General features: G+C 38.9%; 1 protein-coding gene across 1 annotated transcript in view; it reads left to right on the forward strand.

Moving 5' to 3' along the window:
- The window catches only part of LOC121444037 (LHFPL tetraspan subfamily member 1 protein), a 44,594-nt gene extending 26,664 nt beyond the window's left edge, over positions 1 to 17,930 (forward strand). The window contains exon 3 of the mRNA XM_041645769.1: positions 17,749 to 17,930. Within this exon, the coding sequence (XP_041501703.1) occupies positions 17,749 to 17,930 (182 nt within the window). The remainder of the gene's footprint in view (positions 1 to 17,748) is intronic.
- Positions 17,931 to 19,665: the final 1,735 nt, after the last annotated feature.

Genomic DNA, 19,665 nt, shown 5'->3' on the forward strand with positions numbered 1-19,665 from the left:
ATTTCCGTTCATTCTTGCCAGTTCAAAGCCTTTTATGGAGATTTTTTTTGTGAGTTCAGTTTCCAGGTATTTCCTGCTAACCTTTCCTTTCTGTCAGTTTCCTTTTGTGTGGACAGTTTTTGTCTTGTGCTCACCATAGCACAATCAGGCAACTTAGCAACCATCTTCATGTCCACAGTGGGGCAGCAGAGTGTGGGAGAAATCAGCCTCACCAGCCTACCTGCTTATGCTGCTTGCAATTTTCCTAAGCTTGATAGGGTACATCCCTGTCTGAGACCTGATTTCCCTGTTTTTATACAGAGAGCCCTGAACTAGAAGGGTAGATAACTATGCTACCAGCTCCAGTAACAAAGCCTGGCTGTGGGTCTGAACGTTTCTCTGCCTTCAGAAAATCAAAGGCGTTATATGCCTATTCAGCTCCCTCTTGGGATTTGCTTTCCATTAATCACAATTAATTCCATGATTGTCTTTTTTGTTCTCCAAGAGAAAAATAGATTTTCAAGTGATTTTAGCATACATAAAACTATATATAGCGGGAGATGAATGTGTTCATTTGTTTGACAAGTAATTATTTTATTACAGAAAGATCAAAATATCATGTCATATACATCAAACCATACAGCAAAAATATGTATTTAGGATAATCCTCTTATAAGCACGGATACTTCAAGGACACTGCCGGTAGTTGCCTGTGAGAGAGATGGATTTAGCCAAGGGCATTGCCTGGAGCCATTATCCTTTGGGGTAGCATTAGCTGGAAGTTGACAGTCCTTGAAAATATGAGGCTCAGACATTGCTGAAAATCGCATTGCTGTCTGCACTAACGACCACAGGGATGTGTCTCCATTGGGGAGAAACTGGGCTATGCTGGAGGAGGCAGGGGAAATCAATGGGTGAGGGAACAACTTCATTTAACTGCTTATCTCTGGTGCCTAACAAACTTTTACATAGTGCAATGGCTGTACCCTCATCTTATTCTCTGTGCCATGGATGACCCATTTCTTTTCTTTAAGCCTATTTTCCTATAGACAATGAGAGATATCAATTACCTTCAGAAATGGTTCTGCATCAGAAAATTGGGCAGAGAAGTTTTGAAACACTATGTTTGTGAGTGAGGGGTGAGAATTAGAAAGCTGATCTGTTAGATCTCACTGATCATCTTCTAGATTCAACATAATGAGACATTTAAAGCAACGACACCCTACGCATCCCAGGGAACATGAGGCTATTTTTGTTCTGACTAGGAAAAGTAACAAAGGTGCTTATAAGCAGTTTTCTCCTTCCTGAAATAGTCTGCCTGAGAAACGGTGTTCAGCCCTGAATTAACTGCTTGTTCCAGTTCCAGTTCTGCAACTCCAGAGGAAGAGAAGGCACTCACAAATGCCTGAAGGGCAAATCCTCTGCTTGTTCTTATTTCCTGTTGTCTTTTCTGAGGGCCTCCTAGGCACAGGTCTATGAAATGGTTGTTATACATCATACAACCACACGATGGCAGTAAAGCAAGGCAAATTCACTTTGTTTAGCACAACAGCGCTTCACTTTGCAGATTGTGACTCACAATTTCTCTGCTTCCATTTCCTGCCCTGGAGTTGCTTCTGTAAGCTTCAATGCCAATTTCCGCTTCCTCTTTCACCTTTATTGTGTCCTAGTCTTTTCCATTCTACTGTAGGATGAAACTCTATCTTCAGCCTTTGTTTAAAAGCAGAACCTCAGACTCTATTTTTAAGAGTAGATGTTAACACGGCAGCACCCAGTCATAGGACGCTGACAGGAGGATGGAGTGAGATAATGTACAAATGAAGTTCAGTGCAGAGCCCACTCCTTGCAAAGGAAAATGGGCACAGGGAGGACTAAGATTATTTTTGTTATAGGTCAGACTAACCCACAAGGTTGATTATCAAAGTGAAACGGCTTGCAAAGAAGAAAAGCAAACACTACCACACTCCTCGGAGCAATTCCCTGATGAGGTGACAGTTACAGGGGCAAAAGGATATGTTAGGGTTATGTCATGTAGTTTCCTGTGCAACTGTCATGAAACCTCATCTAAGTGAATTGTAAGAATTGGTGAGAAAGATAAAAATTTATCTCTCAAGTGAAAGCCCCTAGCACAGCACCAAAATAGGGTAAATTCTAAATAAAATGGATTCCTTTTAACGTTTTCTTTCATGGGCTAATGATACACCCTACATCAGGCCCAGTGAGCTGGACCTAAGAATCCTCGGATTCTTCCCCAATGATACAGGTTCAAGGAATCTGTAAAGGAGCCTGGACGTCTGCATCTTTGTAGTCGGCATAATAACCAGGCTAGCTTAATATGAAACAGCAAATTTTAATGAAGGAATAGCTTACAACACCAGGGAAACAGCAATGAGCAGGAGATAAAAAAAAGAGAGCAGCGGGGCTCATGCCGCCAGAATTATATGTAAACATTAGCCTGAGGTGAACACGCCCCCATTGGGCGGAGTTTCCCCTACATCTCCCCTTTTTGTCTAAATAAGACAGAACTAAACCAAATACAACTATATACAATAGTAACAAATAATAAATATAACAATCAATATTGAGCAAGAAACATATAACAAAAGTTTTGCTAAACATTCTATCTCAAGGAGTCTAAATAATGTAGAGAGTAACTACAATTATATAATCTTCAACTCCATCAAAGATCTGAAAAGGGAATTAATATTATTTAACAAACGAGAGATATCCACTCTTATGCCCTGAAATAATTACACGGAAACTGTATTCTTTTAAACACTGCCTGGCCCATTAGTTCCAGCCTCTTATTGGCTAGCTCTTGCATATTGATCTAACCCATTTCTAATAATCTGTGTATCCCACACAGGCTTACCAGGAAAGATCTTAACCTGCGGCTGTGTCGGGTGGGAGAATCATGGTGACTCACTGACTCAGCTTCTTTCTCCCAGCATTCTGTTCTGTCTACTCCGCCTACCTAATTTTCTGTCCTATCAGAGGCCAAGCAGTTTCTTTATTACTTAACCAATGAAACAACAGATAGAAAGATGACCCTCCTCCATCACATCTTGATGTTGTCTCAAGTATTTGGAGGGACTGTGACTGAGAGAGAGGAGCTGCAAACTACTCATGCTAGGCTCTGCACTAAATGTTATTTTTGTTTTAGAGTTTTTTTTTTTTTAATGTGCCATCATAGTTATCCCCTCAGTTGTGCTGTAAAGCAAATAATGCCGCTTCTGTTTTCCCCATGAGAAAGAGAAGCTCGGAAAGGCTAGATGACTTGCCCGTGGCCATCCAGTTTGGAAGGGGCAGGGCATGCTTTCAAATGCAGTTCCCTATAACTGCCATGCTGGTGGTTCTCCTTGAACCACACTGACTCTCCAGTTCCAAAACTGCATAATCTCAGTCGCTATACCTCCTGACTAAGTCGGGGACTTTGAGAGCCACTTCATCTCTCTGTTAATTCCTTCTTGGGGAATAATATTCCTGCCAATAGCTATGACTTAGTGAATGGATAAAACTCAGGAAACAAGATTGACTGGAATAGTGGGAGGAAAAGATACATTGTCAATTAGGAAGCACTGTACTCACATTGGATGGTATAAGTTGAGGAATGTGTTATGGCTGAGGGGTTTGGGACTGATAGGCACCAGATCCTGTGGTGTCATGGTTAATGCTCTAAACTCTCAATCCAGTGTTCGTATCTCAGTGGAACCTGTTCTTTGAGGAAGATACCTGGTCAGTCATTCTCATCAACTCAGACCATGAAACCCAATATAAACAGACTGCCCATGCGTGCTTCAGCATTGCAGGGGGCATAGTTTACTTCTTCACTTCTTTGGGGGCTGATTGACACATTTCTGTTAGGTGATAAAGACTGGATAAAAACAGCCAGTGCTGTCAGGCAGTGGTGGTGCATGCCTTTAATCCCAGCACTCGGGAGGCAGATCTCTGTGAGTTCAAGGCCAGCCAGCCTGGTTGATAGAGTGAGCTCCAGGACAGGCTCCAAAGCTACACAGAGAAACGCTGTCTCCACAAACATATATGTATGTGTGTATATATATATATATATATATATATATATATATATATATATATATTGCTTAAAGCTGGCTTTTCCAGGATAAGTCCCAGGAAATTGCTTGAATAAGCATTCACTCATTCCTGATTCCTGTGATAGTTCTAATTTCTGGCTCTGGCCCTTTAGCATTCTTAGTATTTAAAGATGTGTCAAAATAGAGGTAATACTTCCTTATATCTTGCATGTTCACTATATATATAAAATTTTGAATAAATCACTATAAAATGCAGAGACCAAAGAGCTTGTAATTTGTTTGGGGAGACAAACCATGCAGGCATAGAACTAATAACGGATGATGATGTTAATCCAAATGTATGACATTAGCAGCAACAAATGTGGCCATGCTAAAAGCACACAAAGGGAACTCTAGAATCGTGTCTTCCTTGTCTTAATATCTACTCTCACTTGGCTTACTGGAGACCTCTCTTTCTTTCCCCCCTCCTCTTTCTTCATCTTCCTCTTTTTCTTCCATGCCTTTAGATTCCTAAATATCCTGCAAACAATTTCCTTGATTTCTCTCACTCTTTGGGTCAAGTGATATTTATGAGATGCAAATCTAATGTCACGCTTCTTCTTTACTGATTGTGTCTTCCACATTACTTTCAGGATGGAGTCTAGACTCCACAACAAGGCCTGCATGGACCACACTCAGGATTTCCACTCTTGCCTAGCTAGCCTAAAAACACCGGGTCCTTCCCACTGTTGTAATTTTGCAGTTCTCACTTTGTTCCCTAAGAATGTCACTTTTCCCTTTCTGATATGACTAAATTCTTAATTCACTTGAAAGTCTTTTCCCCTTTGAACTGGATACGCTTGCCTGTCTGCATCCTTGTATGACTGCATCATAGCACTTGCCAAATTACTAGACCATTTCCTCATGCCACTTCCTGGTTTTGACCTTACCTATGAGAGAGCAACTTGTTCAAAGAACTTACTACAGTGCCTGGCATGTGGAAGTATTTGACAGATATTAACAACTTCTGTTTCAGTTACTGGCTTATGCTAAGAAAGTTCAAGAGGTTGCAAGCAGAGGGCTATTGAGCAGATATGAGAGGAGAGGGACCAATAGAAGCCAAGTGTCCTAGAGAGCTCATGCTGAATGAATGCAGTCCAATATTTGCTTAGCTAGTTTTTGACTTCTCTCCTTAGGGAGGATGTCCAAAGCTATTGTAAGAAGCTGCTCTAGGTATAATTAATGGGATGTACAAAGGGCAACATGATGATATGGGCAATTTTGAAGGGATGGGGGGGTCAGTCTGAAGAAAGACAGAGAAACACAGTGATAATTGATCTGAGGCAGGCTTCTCCCCTCTGAAGAAAAAGATAAGCAAAGACTGCTAAGAATGATAACTATATAGGAAATCAAATAAAAGGAAATGCAGGTTGGCAAGAGAGATTTCATTAGGAATCAATTTGCTGGGCTGAAATGTGTGTCTGAGAGAGAAAAATCAGACAAACAAGGACATTTCTTTCTTCATGAAGATTTGACATTTTTGCAAATGCCACAGGTCTGGTCTTTTCTCCCATTCAGAGCACTGGGTTGGATCAAGATGAGTTTGTGAGCCTAGAATGCCTTCATCTTTAGCCGATCTGATTGGGTTAAAGTTAGTACTATCAACAATAATGTGCTCACCTAAACAACTGAAATTTTCTGCATTTTCCCCCCTCTGCCAAGAGAGCTTGGCAGAATTCTGGAATATTCACTGGGTTCTGGGCCTCCAATCTGGGCTGTTGGTGACATACATAGCCAGCTTGGAGTGTGAGTAAAGAGATGTTTTCATAGGCTTGGCTGTCTTTTTACTGGGGGCTGTGGTGGAGAGGTAATATGTTTGGCAATTGTTCTTGAATTCATTGACTTTGCTTTCTCTTTGAAGATCTGTCTCTGCTCAAACCTAGTACAGAAAGTTCTCTGTTCATTTACCTTTTGTTCCATTGACAAATCTCCTTATGTTGCTTCCTATAGAAGCCCTGAAAGTCTAAAATCTATAGCCATCATAAGACAAATGAGACCACTGTCTTCTTCCAAAACCCCACAGCTTCTGTTGCCTTAAGAGTTAGGTGATCTTGTCTGTTTCCAATTTCTAGGTGGATTTAGATATGTTTTTGTTTGGGTTCACCTCATTACTTAGCTTCTCTAAAATCATGAACTATAGACTCAGTGTCCTTTGTTTATATCTAGTATTCACTTATGAATGAGTACATACCATATATATATCTTTTTGGGTCTGGGTTACCTCACTCAGGATAGTGTTTTTTAATTCCATTCATTTGCATGCAAAATTCAAGATGTCATTGTTTTTTACCACTGAGTAGTACTCTAATGTGTAAATGTGCCACATTTTCTATATCTATTCTTCAGTTGAGGAGCATCTATTTTGTTCCCAGGTTCTGGCTATTACAAATAATGCTGCTAAGAACATAGTTGAACAAATGCTTTTGTAGTATGATTAAGCATCTTTTGGGTATATGCCTAAAAGTGCTATTTCTGGATTCTGAGGTAGGTTGATTCCCAATTTTCTGTGAAACCACAATACTGATTTCCAAAGTGGTTCTACAGGTTTGCATTTCCATCAGCAATGGATGAGTGTTCTCCTTACTCCCCATCCTCTCCATCATAAGCTAAAATTGGTGTTTTTAATCTAATAAATAAATTAATTAAAAAGGAGTCAGGCAATTGTGGCAAAAGTATAGCAAACTAGAAAATGGTAAGTCTTTGTCTTTCTCATTCTCATGTTATGCACCAATAGCAGCTTGGAAGAGAGGTTGTGACCAAGCGTCATAAATTTAGGTGAGCCACAGTGATGGGAAGAGCAGTTAGCTTTCCTTAACTGAACTGGCTTTGGAGAAATAATGTAGTCATTAGGAAGAGGTCTGGTGTAGAGCTCAGTTCTCCCTTCTTTGTACCATGTCATGGATGGTGTTCTAACACTCTTCTGCTTGCCTCAACTGCCCTCTTTAGTCTCTTCCTAGGCTTTGATCCCTTTCAAGTTCTTCTCCTCACCTTCTACTTCATTGATTCCCATGGGATGTATAGGTATCTTTTTGTAGGGAGCATCTTCTTGGGATCAATATCAACAACCCAGTTTGACATGGGGGACACTGTAAAGCTACCTGAGTTGGCTGACAAACAAAATTCTATTTATCTGTCTCTCTTCTTTATAGTGGAAATGAGGGTAAAGCAGATATGTAATTTGTTTTTACTCTATACTTTCTTCCTCTTTCTTGTTCATCTCAAGCTAAAACACAGCCTCTTCCATTTCCAGTCTTTTGCACATACTAAATGGGAAAAAGACGTCAATTTTGTTCTCAGCATTCTACCTGAACCATTTCCTCATTCTTCTAATGTCAAGAATCCTTACAGTTTGGATTTCGTCTTTTTTGTTTTGTTTTATTTCATTTCTATTTTTGAGAGAATGTCTTACTCTGTAACATTGGCTATCCCGGAACTCTCAATGTAGACCAGGTTGGCCTCCAACTCAGAGAGATCTGTCTACTTCTGTTACCCTACTCCTAGGATTAAAGGTATGCGCCACCACACCAAGATAGATTTCCTCTGTAGAGAAACAGATTGCTCTGTACATTCCTAAATTATTCACATTCTTCCCACAGCTTTATGCCTTCTTGTCCTATTCTGGAGCTCCAATCTCCATTACAATCTTATCCTTCTGCCCACTGATACCTGGGATACCTTACCTCTAATGTTTGGGCACCATCATGGTTTTTCCTATAGTAGTCATGCTCAGAGCTTGACTCTTAGTAACACTTAAATCTAGTCAAACTTTTATCCAGCTGAAAGTTTTGTATACCTCGTAGCCCTAGTAGTTTGTACAATTTAGTTAATATGTACCTGCAACATTCCTGCTTCTGCAGCTATTCCTCCAGACTTCCAGAGACTTGAAATAGCATCAGATAATTTTCTTCAAGAGAAGACACAGAGAACTCAAAAGACAGACTTACCTTGATCAACTTGTATGTCTGTAACCATCATCATACTTCCTTTCTCCCTCTAAAGACATTTTTCTTTGAGCAAGTTCTAGAGAATTATTTTTCATACTAAATTGACATTCTGAATTTGGCCCTTTAAAGGTGTAGACTTTTTCTCAGACTCTGCCTTGTTCTTATTACAAAGTCTGATGCCCACACCACTAATCCACAATACCCACTTCTACTCCACAGTACTCACTGCTAATCTACAGTACCCACTGCTAATCCACAGCACCCACTACTAATCCGCAGTACCCACTGGTAATCTATAGTACCTACAGTTAATCCAAAGTACCTTGCTAATCTACAGTTCCCACTGCTAATTCACAGTACCTAATGCTAATCCACAGTACCCACCACTAACCCACAGTATCCACTGCTAATCCATAATACAAGCATTAGATTGGGGCTAACTTCTCTGAGGGGCTCATCACAATTCTGTGGCTACTGTCTGGCATCATTCTCCTAAAGAGCATAGGACTTGTGCTTTACAGAGGATGACCAGTTTAAGTGGCACTCACTGCCTCCCTCCCATCCATTCACAGTAGACAGAAACAACTTAATGCTGAATCAAAGGAAACAGTCACAAACTCCAATTCAAATTGATTTGCGACTTGGAATAAAAGCAACATGTCTTGATTTAAATGTCAGGCCCATTGCTGAGTGATGATTTAATAACTTTTATGAGGGATTCTGTCACAGCAAATTCAAGACTGGAATAGAATGACTCAGAAAGGGTGTTAGAACTGATGCAGGAGCACACAGAAAGGAACAGACTTAGTGCTCATCCAGAAATTTTGCATAAAGCTAATTTGCAATAAGAGTCGATACTCTTCCCCTATCCTGTCACCCAAGCTTCCTCTTCACAGACACCCATGTATGGATGTGCGGGAAATCTCTAGGTGTGATGCCGACTCACTAGAGTTGCTTCTGAGGATAGAGGCCCTGGAACAAGTTTAGAACAGAGGTTCAGAAGCAGCACATTTGATTTAAGGACAAGGAATTTTAAATGTTCTTACTGGAACTTACAAGGAACAGTACTGCTTCTCAAGAGATTTTAAGAACAGATCTGGTTCCGGAGTTCCACCTTTGGGGAGCTTCTTAATTTCATTTCCCCGTCTTAATGGAGAGTTTACACCTGTGAATTTAAGAGGTATTTTCCTAACTCTACAGTCTCCAAGCTCCAAGGAAATTGGTATTTTTCCCTAAATACCTTTAGAAATTTCTTTACTTGAGGTTTCCCAGACTTCCTTTTTGCGCAGTTACTTCCTAAGTCAAGAAGGAGTGATGCATAGCCATTCAGAACTGAGAACATCTCTTGTTGGGCTAACTCCTGAGATATCAAGATACATTTTGAAGAAAACTTAAATAGTAAACATCTGCTATTTGCCTAGGTAAAGGTTCTTCAGACTTGATAACAATATTTTGGTTAGACCATTTTTTGTCATAGAAAATGGATTTGTGTATTGTTAGATATGTGTGTACAGCATGCTTGACTGTGTAGGTTAGTAGTTATTCTCTTCTGAAGTCACCAGACACTTAAATCCTTTCCATAGAAGTTTAAGGTTCCCAAACTATGCTTTTAACATAATGGATCTCAATGGAAAGCAACACTCTTCTCCCCTACTTATAACTGTAAATATATGTGTGTATACAAATGTATATTTACAGATATATATGTAAATATATTTCTGTACATGTATGTACAAATATATGTAAATCTATACAGATATATTTGATTTTGAAACTGGAGTAGGGTAAGTCAAAAGTTATTCTGTACAACTAATAGACAGAAGCCAGAGAGATACAATTATTAGAATAACCACTCTCTAAACATTCCCACTCTAAACAAAAAAATTGTTCACCCTGAAATATAAATATAAAATATCATTGACAAATCTTGTTCTTTCAAATCATCCCTTGGTTGCTGTTGGAAGGCTGCTTGTTCATTTCCTGGTCACCCAGACTCCCGATATAATCACACAAAAACTATATCATTTAAATCACTGCTAGGCCTATTAGCTCTAGTGTCTTATTGGTTAAAGCATTTCTATTATTTTATATTTTACCACAAGGATGTGGCCTACCAGCAAGGCTCCAGCTGACACCTCACGTCTTTCCCTCTGGCAGCTCCATGGCATCTCCCTGACTCTGCCTTCTTTCTCCCAGCATTCAGTTTAGTTTTCAGCATTCGGTTTATTTTTCCCTGCCTATCATTATTCTGCTAAGCCGTTGGCCAAAACAGCTTCTTTATTCATTAACCAATGAAAACAATACATATACAAAAGGACTTCCCACACCACTTGGTTAAAAAAAACCCACCACCACCACCACCACTGACAACAAAATAGTCCATTGTTTCACACTATTTGTGAGAAAGGATAAGAGCTATCTTCTCTTCTAATGTAGATTTACCTTATCATACTAGTTACTTTGCCTTGATGTAACCAAGATACAAGACAGAAACAAGTTAAGGGAATAGATGTCTATTTTGGCTCACAGATTTGGTCCCTCATGTTGGGAAAGTACAGTTGCTATGCCTATGCCAACTATTAAACTGTCCAAGACTAGAAATCAGGCAGAACAAGCAGGAACTAGGTGTGAGAGCCTTCAAAATCCTGCCATTAATGGTAATTTGGCCAGGCAGACCTCTGAAAGATATCACATTCTTCAAAATAGCACCATAACTTGGGGACCACACACACCCAGTCCTGTTTAATCTATAACTGAATAGTATTTGAAATTTTACCTTATGTCTGAGTGGTAAAAATACTTCTAAACACATATTGTTTTGACTCATGTAACTTTGCTTTCTGTGCCTAAAGTGCTTACTTCCCACTAGATGGAGCAGATAGAAACAGAAGGATCTCTAGATCTTTCCAAACTGATGAATTCCAGGTTCCATGGCAAATGATTGAGGAAGACATCTATGTTGACTTCTGGCATCAACTCTCACTTTTGTGTTTGCACACGCACGCACGCGCGCGTGCACACACACACACACACACACACACACACACAGAGAGAGAGAGAGAGAGAGAGAGAGAGAGAGAGAGAGAGAGAGAGAGAGAGAGAAACAGACAGACACACACCACAACACAAGGGGTGTGGTACTGGGGCCCCAAAACGTGACATGATTGATTGTTCCTTCCTAAAAATTTAGATAATAGTAATTTGTATTGCCTAACTTTTTTTCTCTTGATATAAATGGAAGGCATCTGTGGAATTTTAAATCAGCTCTGGCCTTAACACCATGCCTCTGAAGGTTTTATATTGGTCAAGTCATTTGCCTTCCTGAAACTCACTTGAACAAAGATAAATATGATAGCTGTGAGAATCAAGTGAAATTGCAGTACTCAAAATATTGGGTTCTATCTAGGGCTGATAGTGTATTCCTATGAGAATTGCAAGTTAGAGGCAAGCCTGGTCTACATAAAGGGTTTGGATCCAGTATGGGCAACGAAGAGAGATCATGTCTTTAAAAAGTTGATGCATAGTTGCTATTAGGTAAATATTTGTGAACAGACTCTGAGTACCAACAGTCATTACATCTGATGTTGAGGAGTTGATGACAGTCTGGTGGACTTCCTTAGAAGTAGTTAGAAGTGAAGAGTGGCATCACATTGCTATTGCTCCCTGTTTCTTCATCTTTCCATGTCAGACTCTTCTATCATTGTCCAAGCACTAGCTGGAGTGATTGGTAGTGATTATTAAAGTGGAATTATATTTCTATATATATATATATATATATATATATATATATATATATTGCTTGTTTTCTTTTGGTAATACCAGATTTACAGCTCCTCTGTTCCCTCAAGTAGAAACCATGCAGGGCTGTGAGTAGGGTATGGGATGAAAGCTCTACGTCTTTTGTTTCTCTTTAGCTTACATCAGAATCCTGGGACTTAGTGTCTTAAGGAGGGTGTTTGCGAGAGGAAATTCAGAATGCACTTGGGATGGCTTCAGGGGCACATTGGCTTCTCACACAGTGGTAACTGCTTCTTCCCTTTGAAAGGCTTACTTAGGTCTTTATTGACATCCCTTTACCTGGTGGAGCTGTTCACACTGGCTGTTTGCTTCCTGATTAGGGCTTCGGGGTAAGGTCATGCTATGCATATATTCTTTTCATCTAAAGCAACAAATCTTTTTCTGGTCCCAGAGTGCATTTACCTAATAAATTATTCCTGCTGCTCTAATGAGGGGATGACCTGGTAGAAGAAAGAAGAAATGGAAGTGTGATGCCCTTTCTATGCTAGATAAGGCAAAGCTGAGGGGCACGAAGTTGCTTAGCAAAGGGTATACCTCAGGGATGGCTCCATCTCAGCAATGGCTCGTGCCTATTCTGCAATGTTAGCATGTTTTAATTGGTGAAGCAAGAAGAGAGGTTCACTAGGAGTATTTTGCAAGTTGATTCCAGGGTTTCCTCTTTAGAACTGATCAAGTCATAAGAGGTAACATATGAGACTGGGGGTTAGAGATTTAGTTTAAATTCCTGCCTCTGCCTTAGGAATCTAGGACAATTCCTAAGACTTTTGTTTATTTCTAAGCCGTATATTCCAGTCTGTAAAATGGTTAGAATAATTTATGTAATATAATGATTGCTGAATAAGGTTTCCAACTCCATTTTTAATGTAATTTCTCAAGCATTTGTTTAGAATGTATAGACGAATTGGGAAAAGCTACCCTCTCATATCTATGGAAAACTAAGGTAAGAAATAATATAGAAATATTTGTGAATTACTTCAAAATAGACTGCCATATACTCTACCCACACTATACCATTTTTTTTATCATGTTGAAACCACTTTGGAATTAGATGCATTCTTTTATCTAAGGAGTCATCTCTATTAAAACTATGTCCTATCAAGACAGGGAGCATTGGGGAAGGTAATGGGGTATGTGTACAAATTGGAACAAAGCATAATGATATGTATGTATGAAAATATAATAAAAACAATTATTTTGCATGTAAATATTTGCATCCCAATCATTCCCAAACAGTTCTACCACCTATAGACAAAGCATTGAAATATATGAGCATATGGTGGCCATGACATTCAAACCACCATAATGCATTCTGAATTTCCTCTCGCAAACACCCTCCTTAAGACACTAAGTCCCAGGATTCTGATGTAAGCTAAAGAGAAACAAAAGATAATTTAAAATAGCAATTTAAAAAGTGTTTAAAAATTCTCTCTCTTCTCTCTGATAGCATTGGTAACCTAATTTTCATTATTATTTTGCCTTGGTCCACAGGAGTTTAGGAAAAGTTCCATTGCTAACAGATAATCTTTCTGTACATGGTGAATAAGTATTCCTCTCATTGGTTAATAATAAAAGCTCTTTGATCAATAGCCAGACAGGATAAGGTTAGGCGAACAATCAAACTGAGAACTCAGATGAGGGGGAGCAGAGTCGAGAGAGATACTGACTAGCCAGTCACCAAACAAGCCGGGAGTGTAGAAGATGAGGTAACAAGCCACGAGACACATGGCAAAAATATAAATATTGATATAAATATTGGTTAATTTAAGTGTAGGTGGTAGCTGGTAATATGCCTGAGCTTTTGGTCAAGCATTAATAGTATTAGCCTCCAAGTGATTATTTAGAAACAGCTATAAGACTGAGTGGGACAGAGAAACTTCTGTTTACTTTCCGTTGCCTATGTCTATTGGCAAAATAGTACTCCTTGGAATGACTGACATTCGGGCACAAGTCAGGATAGGAGATAAGGAAGTGGTTATTCAAGGACAAAAGAAAGGAATGGTGGTAGTTTGACATCCTCTTGTGAGAGAATTTGACTTAGGTAGTTCAGGAAGAAAATCCTAGAAGTAATTAATGAGATCATATGAATCATAGAACACTGATATACAGGGATTGTGATGGGAAGTGTATGTATACATACAGATTCACAAGAAGGAAGCATTTTAGGCAGAGGAACCATAATATGCATATGTTTTATAGTAAAAGGGCCATGGGGACATTCAAGACATCAATAGATTATTACTTTGGGTTTTCAAACTCGGTTGAAAATTTAGATGAGAGTGTTTTGCGTTGATGTGTGAAAGTGAAAGTACACCAAGATTCAAAATACTGCCAGAGTAAATCTGACATAGTGAAATTATATCCACTATGTTCAAAAACACTGAAATCATCAACAAAAATGTATCAAAGTCCCCTTACTGTGAAGGGAGGAACTGTCAGATTACAAACTATGTGGAACGTAAAGTTTCTTCCCAATATTTTCTCCAACAGCTGTAGCCATATATGAGATGCTCAGATGGATTCCTGGATCTTTATTGGTTGGGATGACTTGTTTCCAGTAGGTGCCAAGTTCTGAACAGTATTCTGTGTAAGATATGAATCAGTGTACAAGAGGATAGAAGGTGCTATTTTTCTCAGGAGAGATAACGTGAGTGCTCTCTTAGTTAGGGTTTCTTTTGTGGTAATGGAACACCGTGACCAAAAAGCAATTTGGGGAAGAAAGGGTTTATTAGGCTTATATTTCTATACCTCTGTTCATCATAGAAGGAATTCAGGACAGAAACTCAAACAGGGCTGGAACCTGGAGCAGGAGTTGATGCAGAAGCCATGGGGAAGTGAAGCTTACTGGATTGCTCTCCATGGCTTGCTCAGCCTGCTTTCTTATAGAACCCAGGACCAGCAGCCCAGAGGTAGCACCATACACCATAGGCTGGGTCATCTGCCATTGATCGACAATTGAGAAAAAGCATTATAACGGAATCTCATGGAGGCATTTCTTCAGTTGAGTCTTCTTCCTCTATGATGAGTCTAGTTTGTGTAAAGTTGGCACAAAACTAGCCAGTACAAGCATTGACTTAGTATTGTATAGACTACTGAGGTGGGACATTTGGTATAAACTAAAAGGCAAAAAATGGAAAAGCAAAGCATCATAACTTGAACCCATCTGAATCTTTCCATGACACATCAGCAATTTTGATGTGAAATTTAAGATTTACTGAGTACCATGTGAACAAAACTAATTGGTATTTGTTCAAATGTAGGAGATTTGAAAATAAAAGTTTTTTATAAACATTACTACTGGTATCTTTGATGACAATTAGCCTTCTGCAAGACTGTAGTATAGAGAAAGATCACTGCCTATTTCTCTTGTCAGGACCAAATTTGTATAGTTAGGCACCTATCACCATTTCCAGAATTCTACCAGCTCAAACACTTCATTTTAGCAGTTCGTCATTCTAATAACTCATTAAATAATAGCTCTTTCTCTGGGAGTTAATATTTCCTGAAGGATTTTTACTAAAAGCATAGATCTGTCAAAAAAAGGTGACCTACTTTTATAAAATGGAAGGAGGTGTTTAAGCACATGGCACTTTTTTCTTACCTTTCAAATGGAAGCTACTCCATTTAAAACTTAACTTTGATTACAATGTATACTTTCTAATAAGTACTGAGAGGTCAGGTTAAAATAGAGACATATAGTATAGTAAGAAGTAAGGGACTTGATTTCAGCAGTGTCAGCTCCTGTTGATTCAGGACAAGGATCTTTTGGAGAAGCAGATGTACAGTAATATATCTCTTTGGTTAAAAATGAAGTGCTTGTGAAACATCTTTAAGCATGGTCTGTAGTCCAACTCTACCGCTTTCTAGCTGTATAAGTGTTCACAGCATGTACCATGTCTGTCACATCATTTATAAGATAACAAGAGTATCTGGGTCAGGAGGTTGCTGTGATGATCAATGAGGTCTATGTGTAAAGAACTTAGTATACTGTTGGATATTTTACTAGCTTTCTCCTGTCATCATTGCAATTATTATTGCTGCAGTGTCACCACCTGCACCATTCCCCGGTTCCTACTCTAATAGAAAATATGGTTTTATAAGGTCTTGCTAAAACATGGACAAGCAAACAAAAAGGAGGGAAGGAGGAAAGAGAAAACTTAGCTTTCATATCTTTTTTCTTTCCTTACTTTAACCATCACATCTCAAAGAAGATGTGTCAAGAATATACTTTTATAAGGAGAAAAACTCATGGGGCCCCACTCGTAGATAAAGACCTACAGAGAACTAAGGGGTGTTGAGGGTAGAGGAGAAATAGTCTTCTCCCATGGAGGAATCCCCTAGTTTGTTATTCAATTTCAAGTGGTCAGCCCTGAAATCATGTACACAGACACACATACATGCACGTGCATGTGCACGCACGTACATGTGCACGTACACACACACACACACACACACATGTACACACACATGGGTAGAAGCTAGGGAAGAGAGAAGTAGAGCTTGGGAGAAAGGAAAGGTAATAGGTAATGGAGGAAAATTATATAATTATGTTGTAGGAGGCCACTTGCTTTATTCCCGGCTCCTTGGCAGCTCATACCTAAAATAACCACATAGAAAACTATATTACTTAAATCACTGCTCGGTCTATTAGCTCTAGCTTCTTACTGGATAACTCTTACATATTAATTTAACCCATTTCTATAAATCTGTGTATCGCCACGTGGCTGTGCTCCAGCAGGGCTACATGGCTTCTGTCAGACTCTGCCCTTCTTTCTCCCAACATTCAGTTTAGTTTTCCCTGCCTAGCTAAGTTCTGCCCTGCTATAGGTCCAAAGCAGTTTATTTATTCATTAATGGTAATCACAGCATACAGGGGGAAATCCCACAGCACCTCTTTTTTCTGTTTAAAAAGAAAAGGAAAGTTGTAACTTTAACATAGTAAAATTACATAAAACAGTTATCAAACAAGAATTACAGTTATATATAGTTTATCTTTTATTATAACTAAAGAAAACTATAACTATAAATTCTTCAACTCCATCAAAGACTCCAGAAGGATATAATATTACTTAAGTAAATAGAAAGTGCATTGTAAGCAACTTCCAAATCTCTTAAATTGACAGAGACATCTTATTGCTTGGACAGCGACCCTAAGTTCTTCTCTAACATTGGGGGCATCTATCTTCAGCCTACAGGGCCATAGTATCCAGCAGACTTTTCCATGAAGCAGGAAATTATAAAGACAGTTCCACCTATATTGGCAGTTTTTAGTAATTTTTTTCTGTGTCCTGCAGAATGTCTAGCAGACTCTTTCATGAAGCAGGAATCCCAAAGGACCATATCATTTTTAGGCAAGTTAAGCAGTCATTTTTCTGTGGGTCCTGCATATCCTGTTCATCAAGCAGTCCAGGCATGCACAGTTTCATGCCCAAATGACTAACGATCCCCATAAGGAGCCGTTTCGATGCCCATCTTCCTCTTGAAGTAGATTGGTGCAGCCAGGAACAGATGTGTCTCATTGTCATTAAAAGTCATAAATTCTTAAACATTTTAAATGCTGTATTCTGTAGTCTTTGAAAAGTCTGAAGAATGCCTATCCATCTGAAATATATCTCTGTACATGTAGAAAATCTAACTAACATGACTACAAGCCTGACTATTATAGACGATTATCTACTAACCTATAGTTTCTAATTATATATTACATTTATAAATGAGCTGGACAAATACAATACCTTAATCAAGATCAGAAATACATAGTATAACAAAATTGACCTTAAATTTGTATCAATAAACCAAAATCCGTACCAATGCAAATCTCTATAGCATAATTATATTTTAATTTAAATATACTTTTAAAGGTTATGTTTACAGTTTATTGCAAAAAGGATATAGAAAAAGACAAATCAACATTTATACCTCTATCCCTCTTTCCACAGGAACCTGTAGACTTGGCTGGGCCTATTACTGTGCTGGGGGTGGAGCTGCTGCAGCCATGTTGATCTGTACCTGGCTCTCTTGTTTTGCTGGAAGAAATCCCAAGCCAGTCATGTTGGTGGAGAGTATCATGAGGAATACCAATTCTTACACCATGGAGCTTGATCACTGCCTCAAACCTTAAGCCTTGACGAAGATCATCTGAAGAGGGTGGGAATGGGAGGGAAACAAGCCTTGAAAAGAGGTACTATGCTAAGGCAGCCACCTACTGGTAGTGTAGCCTAGTGCTTGCATGCTTTGTAACCACTTCTCATTCATTTTCACATCCCCATAAAGCTCTAAGTCCTTACCTATTTATACAATTCATCAGGCACAATGATGCTCTCAAATACTCACTGAACAGAGTTTCCACTGACCACCCAAGTCCCATTGAGACCTTTATACAAAATACGATTCTCACTTGGAGGTTAACTATATAAGTGAGAAACCCCTCAGAGTTCTGTAACACTTCCCATTAACTTTAAACCTCAGAGAGATTTCAGGAGCAGTTTTACTCAGAGATACTAGAAGATGGACTAAGCTGATTTCCATACATTCATTTCCATGGCTTTCCCTCTAATATTTATTGTTGCCACAAACATATTTTGAGTATCAATAGGTAAATAATTTGTGACTTTCTTAGGGCTATGCTTGGTCCCATTTTTCTCTCTCAAGCATGGGGAAATTTGGTGAAACGGTAACTTCCAGTGGGGGAAAACATTAATCATGTTTGTTTGCATATAATCTGGGGCACTTTCCACATTATGCTTTAGAATATTCATAGGACTTAATTTTCTACTCTTTCTGGGCATTTGGTATCAAAATATTATAATTGCTCTCCAACCCCTTCTAGATAAAGAAATATTGCCCATTGAATATTTTGAGTAAAGTCTAACATTTGTGAGGTGTTCAATAAATATATAATCACAGTGATGAAGGCAAGGATGTTCTTTGTTCTATTCTCCTTGAAAATTTTATCTGAGTTTATTATGTGACTAGGAAGTCTGCAATAACATTTGTCTTAGTAATCATCTGTAGTGTGATATAAGTTTCCTTGTCTGCTATAAAGACTGCTCTTCAAATCTTCTCACTTCCATCTGGGGTGAGTTAGATCTGAAAGCATACAGCCATGATGTCACCTAGGGCTGAAGTATTTTTAGGCCTGACTTCTATCCCATCTGTGATCAAGGCGGATGGATGGTGTAGAATTTGGTTTCTCCCTAGGGGAAATTAGCCTCACCCCTTCCCTCAGCTAATTAAGTCCAGTGCTATTATTCCATAACTCTAGTTTTAGGGACTAGAGAAGGACTGTGATGCAGCAAGCCAGCGCATCTGTTTCTATTCCTAAACCTTCTATCATGGATTTTGTCCATCTAGAGGGGGAAAACCTAACAAAGCTGGCTTGATTAATTGTAGACCACCCCATAGTCAGAGTTCTTATACTTGCCTCATGTATGCAACTGAATTCATATATTCCATTCATAATCACTCATAATTAACTTGTTTAGTCCTTCATTTAGGAAACATTTCTAAAACATTCATCATTCTGTTCCCAGCACTAGCCTTAAATGATGAAAACAGTTTCTCAGCCTAAAATGAATAGTGAGGAGTTATCAACAGGCATGCCAATAAATAATTGCCAATGTGCTAAGTGCTAGGAAATTGAAGGTGGGTGAAGAGGGCCTAAAGGATCACAGAACACTCACAAAACTCAATTGGTGACTTAAGGAATCGCAGGAAAGTTTGTTTTTTTTAAAAAAAGCGATGACTAAGATGGGTTTGAAATATGAAGAGCTGGAGCTAATCATCAAAGGTAAGAAGTGCACAGGAACAAAAGTACGGGGACAGAGTGAGGATGGAAGCCAAGCTTGAAAACAAAT

The sequence above is a fragment of the Microtus oregoni genome, unplaced genomic scaffold, assembly GCF_018167655.1.
Source record: "Microtus oregoni isolate MIOR12 unplaced genomic scaffold, Mior012 000116F_ref0000321, whole genome shotgun sequence".
Classification (NCBI taxonomy): Eukaryota; Metazoa; Chordata; class Mammalia; order Rodentia; family Cricetidae; genus Microtus; species Microtus oregoni.